The sequence below is a fragment of the Psittacula echo genome (assembly GCF_963264785.1).
Source record: "Psittacula echo genome assembly, chromosome: 4".
In the NCBI taxonomy this organism is placed as follows: Eukaryota; Metazoa; Chordata; class Aves; order Psittaciformes; family Psittacidae; genus Psittacula; species Psittacula echo.
This window is the reverse complement of record NC_137738.1, coordinates 51,663,163-51,684,114: the sequence shown is the minus strand read 5'-3', so window position 1 is coordinate 51,684,114 and position 20,952 is coordinate 51,663,163. Positions and strand designations below refer to the sequence as shown.

The 20,952-nt window shown below is 42.9% G+C and overlaps 1 protein-coding gene across 1 annotated transcript in view; it reads left to right on the top strand.

The window, feature by feature from the left end:
- The window catches only part of RSPO3 (R-spondin 3), a 61,432-nt gene extending 45,236 nt beyond the window's left edge, over window positions 1–16,196 (top strand). The window contains exon 5 of the mRNA XM_080616117.1: window positions 15,860–16,196. Within this exon, the coding sequence (XP_080472243.1) occupies window positions 15,860–16,053 (194 nt within the window). The 3' untranslated portion in view covers window positions 16,054–16,196. The remainder of the gene's footprint in view (window positions 1–15,859) is intronic.
- The last annotated feature ends 4,756 nt before the right edge of the window (window positions 16,197–20,952 follow it).

Genomic DNA, 20,952 nt, shown 5'->3' with positions numbered 1-20,952 from the left:
GGTTGTTTATTTTCTGTTTGTGGCTGCCAAGAGGACCTCTCATTTCCTTTCCTTGCAGGGGTTTTGACTCTTAAACTTTAACACATTTCCAGCCTCCAAGAGTAGGGCTTTCGAGACTGGGAATCCACTAGATGCAACATGAAGTGAAATGGAGTCCTGGGGATGCCTTGAATAAGGCAAAGCACAGACAGCACAGGGCTGTTCTTCATGCAAGGCAGACAGAAGCACAATCTAGAGAAAAGATCTGTGTGAGAAGGGTTAAGAGGAGAAAAACAGGATTGATATGAATCAGAGTGATTTGTGAATCCAAAATAGCTAATAGTAGAGGATGCAGTGGCTCTACAATTCAAGAGCTGAAAAGGATGGAAAAAACCATTCTTAAACTTTAATCACAGCATTTGCCAAATTTAAACACAGGCAGTTTTGAAAGTCTTTCTAGGTTATTACCTGCAAACAGAGATCCTAAAATCTGAACTAATTACAATACTGCAGTTCGCTGCAGTATGTTTGTTCGTGTTAGTGTGAACATGAAATTCCTACCATAACTCCCAGTTCTGACAGACAGTATCAATCGTGCAAGCAGGTACATACATACACACCGTGTGCCTCCGGTACTATAGGTACTATACATGTATGCAAACAGTGTTTACATGTGTATGGCACCAAGGTTGTATTCTCTGAGTAACACACATCTCAGTGAACAGCCAGGCTGAAAATGGCTGTATGGCTGTACACCAACCTGTATGGCCCTCAGGTATCAGATTTAGTTTTAGCCTCTCAGGGGTCTGGGCTGACACTGTCTCTGTGCTCCTCAGGAGACATTCTCCTCTCCTGCTGCCAGCTCCTCTCTTGCCAGCTTCCATCTCCTCCCTGTCCTGGGGGGCCAAGGATCAGAGGGGAGGTTGTGCTGTGCAGCTGCCCTGAGGCCCCCTGGAACATGCTATCAAAACGTGCTGGACACACTGCTGGTAAACAGCATCTTCCTCACATTAACAGGAACGGTGTCAAAGCCGAGAAAGAAGTGTGTGGTCAATTGCTCCCGCAAGGGAAGTGAATCAGAAAACAGCTGATGCATTCTTCTATTAAAATGTGAACGATGTGAGTGCTGTTCTCCTCAGAACACTAAACCAAATAAGGGATAGAAATCAACTCTTCTTTTTCTTTCTGATCATCCCTTCTGGTGCCTCCTTGTGCTCTAGAATTAGCTGGCTATCTTTTAGATGCCTGAGCTCTGTAGGAAAAACAGGAGGGAATACAAACCTCTCATGAAAACCTCTTCCTCTCTCTTCCAAAGTGCCCATCAGGGTTCATTCAGCACCAGATTTCCAGCACCTGCCTCAGATCTTCCCTCTTGGATAAAAATGTTTGGGATTGAGAGGAGCAGCTTCAGCTTTAGAAGGTGAAATCCGCAGCTATGTCTATACTGCTAAAGAAAAGCAGGCAAAGGTCTGCTCCTTGGATACAAGGGAAGGCGACCTTCTGGCTTGCATCCAAACTTGATGGGGCTATTCCCTTCACAGCAGATTTGACTGGGGAAGAGGGATGGCTGTTGCAGGTCAAACAGAGTCCTAAATCAAACTATCAGTTATGTTGTGCAGACACACAGGGGGTCTGCCTGGTCTCCGGCCTTCTTCCATGTTACAGCTATACTTTACTTATCCATGGCACCTTTACCTTCAGTAACTTCACACTGCTGAGTTTCAGGGAGAGGCAAACAGGGTATTTAGCTACTCTCTCAGAGCTAAGCAGAAACCACGTTAAGAGCAGTGTCATTCTCTCTTATTCCGCTTCCTCGCTCTGCCTGCATATCTTTACAGACCCTTCTTTCCCTCCACACTGCTCCATTACTTCTTGCAGTCATTGCTTCCAAAGTCCTTGTCCTAAATTCTAGTGTTGTAAGGAGCTCTTTCTGAGGGGAGACATCTCAGCTGGAAGAGGAAATACGCCTCTTCCAGGCTGTATGCCACAGCAAGATATCTTGACAACTTCTTTCTCTTGACTCTTCAGAAGACCACAGCAAACCTTTTTCTCACCTTTGGGCAATACTACCATGAAGTAAATGTGAAGGGAAGTGGCTGCTGACAGCAGTGCTCACCCGGCCTGCAACACCTGGAGATCTAAACCCCTCACTATTTTGGCCTGTGTGTCCTGGAAAGAAGAACACACACAAGAGAGAAGTTTGCTAGCACATCTAGCAAATTTAGTCCAAGAATGCAAACCATTTGGGGTATGTGAGCTACAGAGTAAATCAGGCAGTGGGTGTTTCAAGTCTAATGGTGACACACAGAGCACTGTTTAATCAGATAAATCCTGGGCTGTGGAACACTTCCATGTATAGCAATGCTGTTATAACATTGCCAGTCATGGACAGCAATGGCACTCATTCATTATTGTGTTACAGCTGCCCTTCTTTTAAAGGGTCTGATCCATGATCTGCTGAAATCCCATTGACTTCAGAGTACTTTCGATCTAGCTGTAATGAAGGGATTTTCAGCATGCCTTTGTAACAAAGCGAAAACAAAGGAGCACTTTTCAGCTGCTGTTTCTCCTCGTCTTTCTGGATATTTGCCTCTTCTTCCCCACCCAAGGCAGCTCTGTTTGCTTTTCCCTACCCAGGCCTCTGCATCTCCAACCTCATCGTCTCTTCTCAGCTCACTCTTCCTGACAGCTCTGACACCTGATGCAGTCTTTGGTCTGCTTAGGCTGCCACCTCCCAGGTCTCTTCCAACCTCATAACTTAGCAAAAGAAAATACTCACTGCCATAACTTTCCTTTATGAAGGTACAAGGAGCATCATAGCATTCCCAATGATATGATAACAACCAGTGTTATTATCAGAGATCGTAAAGATCAGGAAAGAGGTTGTGGGAATCTCTACAATTCAAGATTTTTAAGGAGGTTAGACAAACATCCATCAGAGAAAGCCTAAATAGTTCAGCTTCTAGTAAGGGACTTTATAATGCTTTGATAAGCATTTCTAAAATTGCTACAAAATTTCCACAACATTTTCTTTTGCCTGTTGCTTTCTGTCAGATTTCTACAGAGAGACCACATACTGCACATTTACATAGAACAAACCCAAGTATTTCTGTCCGCTGACACTAATATAAGGCCTCCTGCTGTCTTTACTGTGCTCAGACTTTTATTTGGTACTGAGTCAAAGAACAGAAACCAATTTTCCTTTCACTTTGTCCAGTTTAGTCATTTACATAGCTGAAATATCTGTTCATGTTCCTCTTTGTAATCATCAGCTTTGGATCACTGTTCTAGGAAGACTATAGAGCTAAGTTTTCTAACAGAAAAATCCAGTGAAATTATTACACTAACTCACCAGAGCTTGCACATCTCTGCCAGAGAACCTATGTATATTTTAAGAGCAAGTGAAGATATGGTCCACAAGGGGCACATTGCTGTAAGCTTAGACCTGAAAAAGTGAGCTAATTTTAAGGACCGATGCAAACATATATTATTTTTTCAGTAATTTTTTCTGAAACAATTTTGCAGTGGCAAGAAATTAAAGGGGAGGGGTAAAAAAAAAAAACATCATGTAAAGATGCAGTGGCCGTGCAAAATTCAGAACAAGCATTTCCTAAATTTTCTATTTTAATTTCTTAAAATCCAAAATGGTAGCAAACAACCAGCGGTCCATGAGTGAAACATACACAGGTGATGATAAGACTGTAATTTAATGATAACTGTGGGGATCTTTCAACTGTTTTTTGGTTTACAAGCAAAGTGACCCAGTAATGAATTTTCTCATTTCTAATCTCATCCTCTCCAACATCTATGACAAACAGTAGCCCCAGTATAAAGATTTACAGCTACAGTTATGTCTCTGCTTTGTTCTGAAGCATGTATTTACTTCTGCTATTTGCTTTCTGAAATTCTCTCTCATTTGTCATCTGAAGAACTGTTTAAAATGAAAACAGGCTTTAGACATGAAACGCAGTTACATTCCTGAAACATGAGATGAACAACCTTTAATTCACACAACCTTTCATTTACAGTAATGTTTAATGGATGGGCCAGTTTCATTATGGACAATGCCTCTCCCTGTCATTAGCCTGCAGAAAGGTCTAAAACTCTTAAGCATTTAAAGGAAGGCTGTTTCAGGCTCTGTATTCCCTCCTTCCCTCTCTCCCTCCCCCACTCCCCACTACCCCTTCTGACTGCCCTTGTTCTAAGTGCATAATCTAAATGCCGTACTCTGCAAATTGCACTTATTGTTGGCTTCGAGCTTTGAAGGACCCTTCTGAACACTTTTTATACAAACCCTAACAAGGTCAAAGCTGGAAGGATCTCAGCTGGTGGATTTGGATCCCATGAGCTAGTGGCCATTTATAATTAATATTAATGAATGGCAGACGACAGCTGTTTATTGCTTAAGTAGAAATGTGCATTGCTAAACCAGGAGGATTTAGTTTAAATCCAGAGGAACTGACTTTGTTTTCTGTATGGATGTGGATGGCGGGAGGGCATGCCAGTGGGTGATCCAGCCCCTGCTACCTTTAAGCATGAACAAGGCAACAATACTCTGTAAAGAAGGATCCTGATCTCTCTCTTTGACTGAAGCATGATGTCTGGACCTTCAAAACATTAACTGAAGAAGGACTATCTGTCCACTTTAGTGGCTCTAATTTGCATCAGTAGTGGTTTTTATCTGTAGATCCCAGTGCACTTACCGAAATTGAGGAACTCTTATCTCCATTTTACAGTTGTGGAACATCATAAAGTCATATGAAGACTGTACTATAAAGAAAAAAACGCTTTGTCTCTGAGACAAAGGATCACATTACCAGCCACAGTATACTTTATGTTGCTGGATTTTTTCCCTCAGTGGTCTTAAATCAAACTGAAGCCATGATGGATAAAACTTTTAAGTTTAAATGTGACACAGTGGAAAATGCAATATGGAGATGGAAGTCTCTGTGAATCCCTCTGAGTACAGGCTTAAGGTTGATGGAACCTCTATGTTTTCTAACTGAAACCAACTCACTCTTTCAGAGGACATAAATTAACTTCCTGGACACACAGACATCCTGGGTAATATTTTCAAAAGTACATGAACAATTTTAAGTAACTTCTTAGAGTTTCTGGTTAAGGTTGGAGCAAGGGTCTATTTGCTCCTGATTCTTTGGACAAAGCATCCTGATCCTTTTAGTATCTTACTACAGTATGTGTGCACTAACTGCTGTTGTCTTGCCTGTACGCTTCTGTATGACAGTCTATAAAGTGTTTCTGACCATGTCATACCTGCTTGCGAAGTATTACTGATTTTAGGTATCAAAGAGTGCCTAAGAAGTCGCTAGCAAGAGGAGGTGGCACTCAGATATGTAGAAATAGTGAGTAGTTTCTCCTTTTGACTAACATAAAAGTTCTTGGAGCAGGCAGAAAAGTGATTAGTCACTCAGTTTTAAAGAGTGTACAGTGGGCTTCATCTGCAGGCAGAAGACAGCTGGAAAGAGAGACTGCTGGTCTCCACAGGCCCCAGTTTTCAGAGGCTAGAGAAGGTCCTAACTTCTTGCAATACATCGTAGTACAGAAAATATCACCTGCTGAAATTTAGCTTTGGGTTGCCTAGGACCTTTCTGCATCCCTACAATTTGGCTCCTGTAACCAGTCCTGCTCTATGGGCTGCGCACTCCCCTGGAAGTGTGGAGCCCAGGATTGCTACCAATTTACCAGCACTGCTGTAGCACTCGTAAGACACCAGCCAAGCACCAAACAGAAAGATAAAACATGCCTACAGCTAGCTCTGAACTGCCATTGTATACTGCTGGTAGGGACTGTGCTAGACAGGACACAGGGCAGATCTCCTGGTGGGGTGGCTTAAGGCTTACAGACTTTGCTTAGCACTTGGTGGTGCCTTCTGTCATGAGAGGATGATGCTTCCTTATCTTGTTGGGGGCTGCATCTCCTTTAACCTTTGAGCCATATGACCTTGTTTGTATCTGATCTAAATGGCATGGTGGTCAGCTTATAAAGTATACTAAGTGAAGTGGACTCCAGTGATGCACTGTCACACGGCATACTCATTCTTCACATTTCACTTCAAGCTACTCATAAAGCTGGCTGCCCACTTCAGTGTGCAAAGCCAGTGTTACTACAAACAGCTCTAAATGCTCAGTTCATTCCCAGAGGGATTTAATAAGAATAAACTCATCACATTCTTGGGAAAGGGGAAAAAAAAAAAAAAAAAACCAAAAAAAAAAAGACAAGACAGCCTGGATAAAATTTGCATGGACAATTTCTCTCTGGGATTTATTTTAAATGGAAAACTAATGGGCAATATTAAAACATTTGCATTCAAGTTTTTTTTATGCATGTCCTCCATGACCCTTGCTTAGAAATCTTTTTAAAAATATTTTATATGGCTGAATTTTCCAAAGGAATGGAAAATACCAGATCATCAAAGTCATCACATTTCCCAGAAACTTGCTGATTTCAATGAAGCCCTAGTGGAAAGGAATAGGCTTTGAAACAACTTTGCCTCTGTGTTAGGTTTCTGTCTAGTATCTTGGTGGCTTGTCCACTGGGCTGGTCTTTGGCAACCCACCTGGCAGGCTGACAAGGACTCAAGAGCTTGAAAACCTGAGATCCCTTTGACAGTATTTTGGTCACCAGAGCTCCCTGAGCTTCCTATGGCCAAGCTCTGAATCACTTTGGCATAAAAACTTTCTTGAGCCTTTTTCAGAGGCAGCCCAAGAGCCTTGGTGATCCCAATCCTCTTCTCCACAAGCTGCTCTCTACCTGGCAAACTGCTAGGTATCTTCTCAATAGGTAAGAAAAACTCTTCAGAAACATATGGAGATGTCCAAAGTGAAATGTCATGTCATCCTTTTTGAAAGGGCACCTTTGGAGTCCCTGATCTGTATGAAATTTAGAAACCTGACCTGTTATTTGCACTACCTAGAGAGGGGAGGATCAATGCTTTGGCCAGCTGAAATAGTATACAACACACTAGAGACATGAAACAGAAAGGAACAGCCATTTTTCAACACCTTGTTTTGAAAAGCATCCTTGACAGTAAATTTTCCCTTCATTTACACCAGAGACCAACCTTGGTGACCTCTGTGTGTTTCAGCAAGTGCAACAGAGGGCAGGATCAGGCCTCCAGCAAATTTAAGCAATAGCACCTTGTCTCTGGGCTGATGGCTTCAGTGAGTGGATCCGTAAGGGGCTGCTGTCTCCCCGCGTGTTAGCTACTGCCAACCGGCTGATCCATCCATCCATCAGGCTGGCCTGGGTTACCTGTGGGACACACACATGCTAACATCTACCTGTCAGCACAGGTGTCACCCCAGGCAGGAGCACAAACAAACGGTGCTTAGAGTGGAGGGGACAAGTGAACCGTGCAATGTGGGGCCAGAGGTGCATCCTGTTGACTCCTCATCTTCCTTTACCTTCCTGGTACATCAGGAAACTTCAGGAGATGTAAAGAGGGGGCTCGAGGGGAGTATATAGTTGCACTTACGCAAAGAAATGGTGGAAGATGCATGCGTTCCCTGGCCCTGGCACCTAATACCAGGGCCGGAACTGCTGGCCTGGCCCAAGTGTTAGAGTCAGCGCTTGCAAATCCCCTCCAGGATGCTCAACCATCAGTACAGCCCAGCTCCAGCCACGGTTACCTAGGGAAAAAGGCATTCTTACACATGCATCCAAACACTACTGTCATACAAATATCTTCTGAACTGGCAGGTTTCATTAATGCAATCAGTTTAAGTAAAGCCAAGGAAAACGTCTTTTCTCATTTCTCCCTCCCTTCAGAGCACTCTGAGTACAAATTTGAGTACCAAAGAAACAAGTTTCTTTGGGTGTTTTCTCCTTTTTACTATTGTACTAGAAAGAGTTCAAATGGCTGCTGAGGCACTAGCATCTGTCTCTTATCATGTGTAACTTTTCTTGATTATTTCTAGAGAGGCAGACTAAACATGCAGCTCTGACATAATGCAGCATCACATTTTCATTTCTGGTTTGCTCAAAAGCCTGCACTAGCTGAACTAAGTCTCTAAAAAGGACTGTATTTATTGCCTCAGTCCAGGATAATGGGAGGACTTGGATTACTGGTGCCTAAAAAGAAAACAAGTTATTATAGATTTCTGCCAATATCCTTATACTCTCATAACAGGGTAAGGGGTTTTGGTACCAGTCACTACTATCAGCAACCCTCGTACTGGCATCTGGTTCCCTCAGTCTTAAAAGAGGATTATAAAGTAGATTTGGACAATCATCTACCTTTTCACAACTTTTAGGAGAGTTATAAAAATCAAATTCCATTGAGAAGCCACCACTAAAAATCTCAAAGCAAGCCTGGTGAGAAAACACCACTTTCCTAAATACCAGCATGGTGCATGTCACTTCCCATCCTAAGCAATGCAGAGTGGTTTTCCGCTCTGCTAAACAGCCATTACTATCCTGTCTTCAGAAGCTGTGTTCAGAGTTTATAAGCTGTGGGTTCTTATAAGATGAAAACTGTAAAGTAATTGCAAAATTGCTGTTGTTAGCACAACATTAGTCCTGATTAAAACAAGGCTGCTAACAAACTCCCTTAGTCCCAACAGACAAGTGCAAAGGAAATAATCCCCACAGGCTCTGGTTTAAAGACGCAGCAGTAAATGTCTCCACAAACAGCAAACAGAACTCATTATGGAAATCCTCTTCCTCTGGCTGCTTCTTTGACTGGAGGATAGTCTTGTATTTTCAGGCACTGGCAATGTCTTTTCTATGGCACAGGAAAGGCAGATCCAACCCATTTTTATTGCAAAGAGGCCATCACAAGTCAGTTAAGCCAGAGACTTTCTATAAGCCTTGCTTATGAGCTCATGAGTCTGGCAGTGTGATTTCTGAAGCAGCCTATAGAACCAGTAATGCTTTCCTACTTCCCATACACCTAATGGGATAAACTTGTTCTTTATATGCTACAGCAGCAAAACCTGACAACTCAGCACAGCTGATCTGCTCAGCCTCCTCCTGTTCCTCATCACCTGCTTCATGGCTATTGTGCAGGCCTGATCTATTCCTCTATTTAGACACAATGTTCTCATTCCCCCTAATGTGCCTGCCTCAGTATGGTCCTCTTCTTGGAAGGACAGGCTAATACACACAACATAAATAAGAACATTTTTAAGTGAATGTAATCTAGTAGTCCAGATTTTATTTCCAGAGGCAAATGAAGCTCAAGGATACTAAATCTCATAGAAAGATGTCTGGACTCTACATCTAGGGAAGGTTTTTTATTTTCAAGAGGAGATAAGGCATGTTAAGTGGGTAACTGTAAGTGTCGATATCATTTGGGGTATCTTAGGTTATCTAAGATCACCACAAGGGACTGTGGATATGACATGTGCCTTAAGACCTGTATTCATCTGGGCTGGTATGTGGAAGCCAGGTAGGCTGTCCTCATGAATCACAACAGCAGGATAACCTATGTTGGGCTCCTTGAATACCTTTGGACCTTAGCTCCTTTAAAACTTTTACCCTTATTCACTTCAGCAATTGGTGCATCTTCAAAAGGAAATGCACTGAGCCATGTAGCACCTAGGAAGTTCTTGAAGTTGTTGACTCTCACCACTCCGGTCACCTGGAAATCTAGCGATTATCAAATTGGACCACTGCTAGGAAAACAACAACTGTGGCTAAGAAAGTCATGCTGTTTAAAAATCAAAAAAGCATACCAGATGATTCAGCCACTTGTGGCTTGTGAATTAAAGGAGAATGTCCTTCACATCACTGGGCAGTTGGGGGTTTGGAGGCTTGCTGTCTTGGCAAGCAGTGTGAGTACATACGACAGCCTGTGTTCCTGAAAAAAAAATGTGTTACTCTTCTTGAGAATGAGACTGATCTACTCAATATGACATGACCATATTGTAGATGGAGCTCTAGCAAGTGGTTTTAGAGCCAGAGGCATGCCCCTCTTACTGGTATCTTTGCTCAGCGTATGTCACACTGTTGCTGTCCAGGTCATGTCATGAGGAGTGACAGACTTTCAGTCTAAGAGGACTAAAAAGTCTCTGAGAAGTCTGGTGGGAAGGAGGGCTACACAAAACAGTGACACTTAACCCCCAGGCTTTTTGTCCCTGTACCTCCTGGGTGGTGGAACACTGGAGCTGACATTTCTCCTGTAACCAGGAAAGTGCTGGGAGGTCAGCTGAGGCTGTGAGGGGTGTGAAAGAACACTGTGGTACGTTACAGATGTGGCTTGTGGTCTTTTATTATAGCTCTTGAGGTTATTACAGTGTAGTGGGGAGGTTTTTGTGGTCCGTGGTGACATGCACACTATAAGTGCCAGGACCCTTCCATACTGCACCTATTACCTTGGTGTTTGCAACCCCAACAGGTGCAGTTCAGTGACTCCTCTTGCCCCCTTCTGCTCTCCGGGGGTGAGTTCCTTCATGGGAGTGATGTCTCCAGGAGAAATACAATGATCCCAAATGCCTGATGCCAGATTCTCATCCCTCTGGGGTTTCCATGAGACCTACCCTGTGGCACCATCCTCCACACTAAAATGAAGCAGTTTGGACAATCAAATTTTATTCCTTCCTGTGGTGGTTTGGGGTTTCAGCGCCCATGGACAGCAGAAGTGAACAAATATGGTGCTCTGAGTCCCCTGTAGCAATTACAGCTGAATATAATAGGGTGGGACTAAGAGACAGTGCCTAAAGTAAATGAAGTCTGGAACCTGTAGTAGTTAATCCATGTCAGCCATGACTTTTTCACTAAGTAACTCTCTCTCATGTGGTGTTTTTAAGTACCAAGTTCCCTCAAGTTGTGACCAGCCCTTCCTCCCTTTACTCCATAAAATACGGCTATGGGATAAGCGGAAACACCGTATCTGATGCGATAACGCAAAGACTTCTCTGAAATACTCTGGCTTGCATACTTAAAAGCTGTATTCAGATGTGGACTGTATAAATACAGATGCAGGGATTTCTTTGACCAAGGGCTATAAATTAGATTAATAAGAACTCAGCACCTCTAGGCTGATTTGACATGTAATTATATTGTTGTTTGAATTAGCTTCATGTCTGCATTTAATTTGAACTACTGCACTTCTCAAAATTATAGCATGTCTGCAGATTTCCCTCAATATACAAAGTCTCTATTATTAGCAGCAGTAAAGTATTCCCTACCTAAAAGAAAATTCACTCAGCAGCTCCTACAGACCAATTCTTCCAGTACAGCCAGCTGTACAAAGTTTTGGTTCTAAATTAAAGCTATTTTAACGCCAAATAATTACTTCACAGAACTATGAGAATCTCATGAATCCATACCTTCATGAGCAAAACGTTCCCTTGGAAAATCTTTTGGTGTCTCTTATCTAAAAAAAGACTTTCTTTTTTCTTTTGAAAGGATTTATTGAACCCGTACAACAAACGTTAGCTCCATTAGTGTACCACTACATGAGAATTCTGTAACCCACCAGGAAAGAACGATATCCCCATGCTGCGGCACAACATACTGCCTTTTTCTTATACCCTCTTCCTGGCACACTAGAAAAAGTGAATCGCGTACGCAGCATAAAGCAGGGACAGGAAACAGAGCAGCAGACAAAGCGCGGAGCAAGCGAAGCGGACAGGAAACGCTCCTCGCTACCTCCTGCAAAAACAAGCCGGCCGTACAGAGCAGGCAACCTCTACGCATGCGGAGCCGCTCGCTTCCCGGCCCCGAGGGCAGGCGGCACGACCGGACCCCGCGGCCCAGGGACCCGCCGACCAGGACTCTACCCCGCCCCTGCGCCGGGCTCCCGCGCACTCACGGCCCTAGCGCGGGACTACGGCGCCCCCGCGCGACCGGTACCGACACCGCATGCCGCCCCCCCCCTCCGCCTGACCCGCTTACATGCAGTACAGCCGCATGAAAGTGCACTGAGATGTATGTATGTGCGCATAAAATGTGACACGTCCAAACAACTTCCTTCATAAGGGAAATCGAAATTGCGGGAGAATGTTTTCTTCTAAGTTACACTGTTCACAGTTTAATTTCCAGTACCCAAAGGGGCCTGTAAGAGATCCGGAGAAGGGCTTTTCACAAGGGTAGTAAGGGTAGGAAAAGGGGGAATGGCTTGAAACTGAAAGAGAGGAGATTTAGATTAGACATTTGGAAGAAGTTCTTCCCTGTGAGGGTGGTGAGGCACTGGCACAGGTTGCTCAGAGAAGCTGTGGCTGCCCCATCCCTGGCAGTGTTCCAGGCCAGGTGGGATGGGGCTTTGAGCAACATGGTCTAGTGGAAGGTCCCCTTGCCTGTGGCAGAGGGTTAGAACTGGATGATCATTAAGGTCCATTCCAGCCCAAACCATCTTATGATTCTATGATTCTTTGATGAGGTTTGGTTTTCCTGCAATCCTTGCCTTTTCTTCTCCCTTAAATTCAAAGTAGTTCTGAGGGGAACTGTAAACGGAATGGCCCATGTAATTTTTACACTTCACAGATAACCAAATGTCCAAATTTCCAATAAATTTGCACAACTTCTTGCATCCAGTCCAATATGCTGTTGTGAAGTGGGCTTCAACGAGTAGTAGAAAGCATAAAAAAATCATAGAATCATAGAATAGTTAGGGTTGGAAAGGACCTTGAGATCATCTAGTTCCAACCCTCCTGCCATGGGCAGGGACACCCCACAAGCTTCTGGGATGAAGAGAGCAGGGATATGAACAGGGAGAGAGATGCATGCAAGAATGTGGCTCCAGCTACACCCCAATGCTAACAGATAACTGCTGGCAGAATCTTCCCTTGGGTCTAAAATGAACCAGCGACTGGATAGAAGTAACATTATACTGTCGTATAAAAACTCCATTTTTTTAAAACAGTGGTGAAAGGAGCTAAACAGCCTGCAAAGATGACCCTTCTGTGCTTTATTGCATTACCAGAACAGAACAGGTCTAGAGACCAGATCTTTTCACAAATGGCAACAGCATGGAGGTGATAGCATTAAGCCGTGTATAAAATTGCACAGAGGACTCCAAACTAGGTATCCTCAGAACAGAAGAGAATTAGGACTGCGTTTTAAATATTCTCCAGAGTTCAGTTTTGCTTGTCCTTTATGACACATTAAAACATTCTGATTAAAACAGAAACAGTGAAGCCATGCCTAGATAAGTCTCTAGCTAGACAGATAGTGTATTCTTAGTATATTCACCCACATACATATAAACACATGCGTCCTGACCCATGAAAGGGAAACCATTTCATGTTATTCCAACATACTTAAAGAATTGTGGCTAGGAAGTCACAGCTGAAGGATTTTGGCTAATCACCAAGTGAACAATGTCAAACACTGAATGTCTGGACAGTTTCCATTCAAATAACATTTCATCTGAGACCAACTGTATTTACAAACCACTGGGAATGAAATTCCATACTGTCATTTATGCATTAGTAAGAGGCAGCATTACAGCCGGGTAAGATGCAGGCTCGCTTTTGCATGGAGCTCTCCCAGCTCTCCCCATGGTGGCAGCTCTCACTGAGCCTCACATATCTGGTCTGCAGGACTCCCCTGCTCACCTCTGCACATCTTAGATAGCACTGCCAAATTCAGAGGGGGATTCTGCAGGTACGGGGGTACATATTAGGGTAATCTCTGACTGGTTACCTAAACTTTGAGGTGCCATTTTACATCCAAAGCTTTACTGCATGTTCCAGAAACAACATGAGAAAGGTAGATGTTTGTCCTCACTTGATTTAACATGTGAATCTAAACCTTCCCTTGCTCTTCAATCTCAGGCAGTGTTGGAGAGGAAAGGAAAAGCTGTAAAATAAGCCCACAGAGGTATACAACAAGAAGAGGATACAGCATATCCTCACATCTTAGTCTTACTCCTGGCTTCTGCCTTCTCTTCACCTCCTCTGAATCTCTCTACCCGACCCTACTCCTCCTTGGACTATCATCTGTTCTCAGAACTAAGGCACTACCCCTGCACCTACTCCCTTACTGTGATCTACTTACTCCCACAGAGCCCACCATGGCACTGAAAACTCCCAGCTCTGTTTTTGAATCTGGAATGGGTACAGTTCCCTGCATTCAGCACCCTGAAGAGCTATTGCCAGGTTTGTGTAACTCCCTCAACATCAGTATAGAAAAGCCTGGATTCTCTCTATAGATATTTAAAAGCAAAATGCATTTTTGCTCTAACAAAGACGGACAGATAATTTTCTGTAGTATCATTACTAGAATATCATAAAACAGAATTTGACCAGATGCTTTTCAACACTTGTCCAGAAATTTCTCCATGTGAGGAGGCATAGATGTCAGCATGACATTGTATCATGAAAGTCTCAAGAGAAGTTGCTTTTTAAGACATTATGAGGATTCATCTAACCACAGATGAACTTCAGTTGCATAGCTTAGTAGATGAACCAGTTCCACACAGAAAAAGACCAAGTGGTTTATGAAGCAAATAGAAGGAATACGATCATGGCACCACAGAATGGTTTGGGTTAAAAAGCACCTTTGAAGGTCATCTAGTCCAGTGACTGTCTTCCATGGGCAGGGACACCTTCCACTCGACCAGGTTGCTCAAAGCCCCATCCAACCTGGCCTTGAACACTGCCAGGGATGGGGCAGCCACAGCTTCCCTGGGCAACCTTCACCAGTACCTCACTGCCCTTACAGGGAAGAACTTCTTTCTTATGTCCAAACATAAATGCATTACACAGTATTATCTCCACAGTCAATACACAAAGTTTTGATGTTCCTAAGGGGATGGAAAGCTTTATTGGAGAGGTCTGTAGTGATAAAAAAATCCTCAACATCTTACTGTCGTCGCGCACGGAGGGAACACATGCACAATCAATATGATTGATAAAAGTGATCCGTTTATTGTGCTCAAATAATGGGTATATATAGTGTCAAACTGCCACGTACACACAGCTTCCCGTAGTGATTGGTTGGCATATACAGCATTGGGTACATTCCAGGTGCATTTCAGTGATTTTCCCCTGCTCATATACACATCCTCCTCTCAAGGTCTCTGCTCCTAGTTCACAGACAATTTTTAGCTACAAGGTAGGCCGGCTGGTCTTCTATCTCTATTGGTTAACTTCCAGGGTTTTTCCATTGCTGGCAACTGTACACAACTGGTGTTTTTTCTCACTTTCACAGAATCTGTGCTTAATTAAGCTCAGACATGGGAACATGACCTTTGCTTGCTAACCATGTCTCCACATCTTACCTTTATAAGTATTTAAAGCAATAAAGTACTTGAATACCTAGTTTTGTAACAGTAGTCTAAAGATTGATATGAGACTTGGAACACTGCTTTTTAGTCTGAAAACAGTCCCATACATGTCCCCAGTGTTATTGTGGGATTCATGTTGCAATACCAAGAATCCTCTGGGATGAGTGCAGTTGGGGTTAAGGGAGAGGAGAGGGTTTTATAAAAGAGGTAGTTGCTGAGTATTGTCAGTGAAGGGGAGTAACATGATGGCTAATTTCCTCTCACCATATGCTCTGGGTCCCAGCCCAAGATAAATTTAGAACAGTCAATAGTTAATGCTACCTGGCTTCCGCTATGGATGTCCTCAAAACGGCTGTGTTTAGGGGGAGTACGTGGAGCTGTGTCCCTGGCTGTGGGAGATTGGCTATGAGTGTGTGAGATATTTGTACCAGTTCTAAAGCACTGCAACTCTTCCAGGGAGTTCTTGGCTCCTTGCTCAGAGTCAGATTGATGGGAGGTGCTATAGTTCGGCGACTGAATTTAGTAGTCTGATAAAGAGGTGGACATTTCTAAACACTAGCACTCCTGTCCAGCTTCTAGTGGGAGGTGCTAATCCAGGGCTGGTTTTATCAGATATGCAAAAGTGAGGGAGTCAGAAATTGCTACAGCCTGAGCAAATCTTCTAATGTGCAATCATTTTTATTCCAGGGAAAAAAAATAGGGAGGAGAAAAGAAAAAAGTCCAACAAAGACGAAAGCAAGGAGACAAGACAGGAAAGCAAAGGGCGAGCAGCACGAAGACAAAACCGAGAACAGAGGGAAAACAACAATAAAACGCAGCCGAAAAAAAGAAAAGCCACAAATAAAGAACAGAACCTGGCACCCATTGACACTGCACATTAACAGCCCTCCACGATTGTTTAAGTCTTATGATGCTGCTATCTCTACCAGATCGCCCTGACAGGTGCTCCAACTGTTCAGGCTGCAAATGGACAATGCTACCAGTTATTACTAAACTTTAAACAACATTCCAAATACTTCCTATATTCTCCAAGCAACCACAGTTTATTAAAGAGATTGACATGAGCCAAGGAAAAGAAAACTAAATCTAAAAATGGGATACTTTAAAACTGTTATATTATATGCTTCCATGCATCTGTAAAAGGCAATTAAGAAATTTTGTATATATATTAATAATAGGGTATAAAATATAGCAATATAATAATGAATGACATTCAGATGAACAATGTTTTCTTTGTAAAATATTTTTCAAGTTATTGTTTAAGTATGCAGCAAGAGATATGTCTAAATCAAAGATGCAAATCGTATCCCTTCATATATTGTACATAAATACTAAGAGAAGGAGGAAAACTTTTCCAAAGAGCCAGTAGGAACCCAAGGGTTTATAGCCTCTGGTGGAGCAGAACGGGATTGCGCTGTGGTTCCTCGGTCCGTGCTCCAGCCACAGGTGAGGAACACCAAGGGAAAGCTGACAGGGCTTCGCAAGCTGACGGAGAAGAAGCAGACGCATCTGCAGCTTTGAAGACTGACTCCCTGAGGCAGAAGGAGATGGAGCTGAGCTTGAATAGCGGTCTTCTCTGCGGAATATCACAGTGTTTTCTGGTCTAAACAGTGGTACCGTGTGTGCAGTTTTATGCTTTTTTATACCTATGTGTAACTTGAGTCTACATTTCAAATCTTCTGGTAAATGACAAATCATTTGTAGGAGACAATGTTGAGTTAATAAAACCCAGAAAAATAGATCATGTAAATATGTGTTTTTCAGTGATGGTGCCACCTTTTCTACTGGGGGAGGGAATCATTTCATAGCTCCATAGACTGAAGAGGACACAACTTAAAACGCACATCTAGTGAAAGTGTATCCACAACAGTAAATCAATTGAAGGATAGAAATTACAAACCTCTGTCTATTTTACCCAAATTCTTGTTCTACTTCTTCTCTCTGAGACAGCAGAGGTGAAAATCTTCACTGCTCAGAGGAGAAACCAAGCCCCTTGGTACCATTCTGGCTATATAAGTGGCTAGAGTGACCCCCAAATGAAGGACAGGCTATGCTATACACTGACTCACTGCTCAGAAATGGATTTGCCCTTTACAGAAATACCTTGAGGAATCAACATGCTTCACCAGATGTCTTTTGTTGCCATGTTTTCCCCAAGGGCAGCTATCATAGGGGTAACAGCCTGCCCAGTGTAGTGCACGGACTAGAAAATGTGGCAAGCAAGCTTTCCCAGCCAGTTCCCATCCCTATTCTCTATTTCTGTTTCTCACAGTGAGTTTGACCTAAAAAATTACTCTGCCCAATACTGAAGCCTATCTCTCAGGCTGAGGAAACCTGAGTGACAGGCTTCAGTGACTTTTGGAGGAAAATCTTAGTCATCCAGACAGTGACACAGGAGAGCTTCCTGCATTTTGTTTTGTAAGAGCTTTGTCTCTTAATGATACATGTATAGATGCAGCAGTCTAATAACACGGGTGTTTCAGACTTCCACAGCTTGCCTCCAGCTTTCATGAGAATTAGTCAAAGCTTTCTGTAACCAGTCCATGGTTATATGCATATACTGTATTTTTGCTGGTGAGAAGACCTAAAGACTGAATTTTACAGAGATGATCATCATGCACATGGAACACTCATCATGTACAATAAAGTCTGCATGGTGGACAGAGAAAAGCAGGGTGTGCTGAATGCCTGTGAGAGGCATCTAAGAGTGGGAAACTGGAGTAGGGGTGCTATCTGTGGGCTCCCAGCTCCACCACATATCTTGCCTACATCCTCCTCCGGAGTGAGCTGGTCTCAGTCTCCTACTACCACTCCTGGCAGCAGCAATCTTCCTTCACCAACATCTTCCCATCTTCTTGGCAGCAGCAATTGAGGAGAAGCTTGTCTCACAGAAGTGAAGGGTGCTCAGCACTGAGGCTCTGAGTGATACTGAAAAGAGGCAGAGAGAGGAAAGGAGAAATCCTGCTGCTGCTAGACTCAGAGGTTGGCACCGAAAGATGTGGTGCAAGCAGGAGTTCTGGTCTGAGAGGTGCTGGCATCACAACAGAAAGTGGCACTCGGTGCTTCAAACCCTCTCCTGCAGCTATAGACACCCATCTGTCTGAGGTGCTGGTGGGCAGATGGGGATGTTCAGCTGCCCAGGAAGAATTTACTGCTTAATTTAGTCCCTCCAGGGACAGGCTGTTGGCCAGATGAAGTAACCCTGGTTGGTTTCAGCAAATTAGACCACCAGCTGGACCACATGGATAAATGAACCCAGGGAGCTTTGTCTGCAACTCCTAATACTAATCAGTAGGATTGTGCCTTTTCACTGCCTTAATTAAATATAGGAGGTAAATGGCAAGAGGTTTCAGATGGAAGAATGGCACTTGATAAAAGCACAAACAAAAACTATAAAGATGAACAAGAACGTTCAGAGGGGAATTAAAAACAAGAGCAAAGCAAGGAGCTAAACCCTGAATGACCCTCATCTCAGTTATTCTCTACTACAACACTTGGAGGAGTCAAAGGAATACCATTTATCTGGTAAAGACAGAAGACTGGAAAAGCAGTATCAAATAGTTCAAAAGCTACAGATTGAAGAAAAAAAAAATAAAGAAGAAAGGAAGAAAATGTAGGATATAAATGTGAGCTTTTTATACACTGCCACATAAACCTTTATTATGAACTCCAGCATGCCTCTTCCTGCTTATGCAAACGGCAGTGACAAGAAAGGTGTTTTGGCTTACTAAGAGGAGGACTTGGAATTCTATCACCTTTCAGCAAGGGATAAAAATGTAAAAGGAGTTTGGCTCATGGCAGTAAAAATTCATAGCAATAGTACCTGAAAAACCATGACACAACTTTTCCTGGAAGTGATCAAGGAAGATGCCGTCATGTTGTTCCCTCCCACACAGGATAATGTTTGATAATATTTGCTGTAGCCATGGTGAAGCACTAAAATGTACATCCAACTCATCTGGGCAACTAAAATTTTATGCAGTCGTGGCACTGAATGAAGACTACCCTGGTGGTAGGGGCACCACTCCATTGGGACTCCCAACAAACGAAGAATGTGGACCTTTGTAAGCCAAATATATATTGCAGCGACACTTTTTGCCCACCCAGTAATATGTAAAATAAGGAGTCAATGATCTTACATGCTAACAGAGTAAGAGCTAACGGGGGCTCATATGACCTTATTGGAGAAGATCTATGATCTGGTTAAATACTGCAAATATCTGTGACTAGATTTGTGTGAAACTTCTTTCCTGACTATTGCTTCCGGGTTACAAAATACCTAAACCCATTAAGAGTCAACTTTAAGTAATTTCCAGAGGATTGTGAACAGAGTAGGATCATGAACAACTTTTCTTATAATGGGAGCTAAAGCAAACGGGTATTAACTGTCACCCAAATTCATAGTGTGATAATTATTAAAGAACAGGCCTAGAATAAAATACTAAATATCAGTTACGAGCAGTAGATCAACAGGAATGAGGTGCTATTTCTGACAGTTAAGCTGCTCAGGGGATTATAGTCAGTAACAAAGAGGCAGAAAAATGAAAAAAAGCAACTGTTACGGTTCAGGCTTCAGATCTGTCTGACCAAGCTGTTGCTTGTTCTCTCACCTGGCTCCATTTTAGTGAAGACTCAAATAAAGCAATCCTGTGTTAAGGTCTCATAAACAGTTTAAGCTCTAAACTGTTGAGTCCTTCACTCAAATTGTCCCAGCACCTTTATTCTGAGCCACCAAAGCAGAGTTGCTGGACTGATCAACGCACAGGTTTTGCTGTACGCTGTAGCAAAGTAGCAGCAGAAGGACCCATCTGCAGAATGGGACCATCATGATCATCAGTCATCCCCCACAACACTTGTTTCACCCCCAGAAGGTCTTGTGTCATACCCTCTCCCAGCCGCCTCTGGATACTTGTGGTTGATATGCTGATGGGAAAGAAGCTCATGAATATTGTTATTAATTCAGAAGTATTCCTCTGTAGTCCTCATGAATCACTGTCATTTAATTTTTGTTTCTGTGGTTTTAGGCTCTTAGCTTTATGATGCAGCATGAATGTACCATGACTGTTGTACTTAATTGCTATACATTGTTAATTTCAGAGGCAGCACAGGGTTTCGTTCTCACGGTTCACATGAAGTTGCAAGAATTCAAACAAAAATATCGGCACACCATGACATAGCAGCTGATCATGGGAGTCACTGTTCACAGCTACATTCTGCAAGCATCAGCTGAAGCTGCAGTGTCAGGCTTTCCTAAGTCCAACAACAAGGGCTTGGGCAGTACTGTCATGTTTTCAGGCTCAGATCTGCTCTTTCACTGTTGTTACCTAGCACAAAGCTTGTATGGTAAAGACCTTGCAGTCTTATGTGGCAAGCATACTTTGCAGTTACACATCCTCAAATAATTCTCCCATATGGCCTCTTGTAAACGTGGGATTGGATTTTCCCCACTATTTCGTAATAAACTGGCATAATTTAAAAGAAGTTAAGTCAGCATGTTTGCTTACCAGTAAAATAAGCCATCTGTCTCTTACATCTTCCTCTCCTAACTTAGCTGTGATAGTCCTAGTGGATTTAGGCCTGCTCTTTCAGACCTGGAATGCTAATTGTGTTTGCCTTTGAGAAACATGAGTGGTTTTGCACAGAAATTTCTGGGTTTTCATGGGTAGATTAAATTTTTGTTGATACTGTTCTCTCGAGCATTTCAGAGTACTGATAATGTCCATATCAAACCCTCATACACAAGACATTCAATTCCTTAAAATTAACCCTCTGCATTTCTG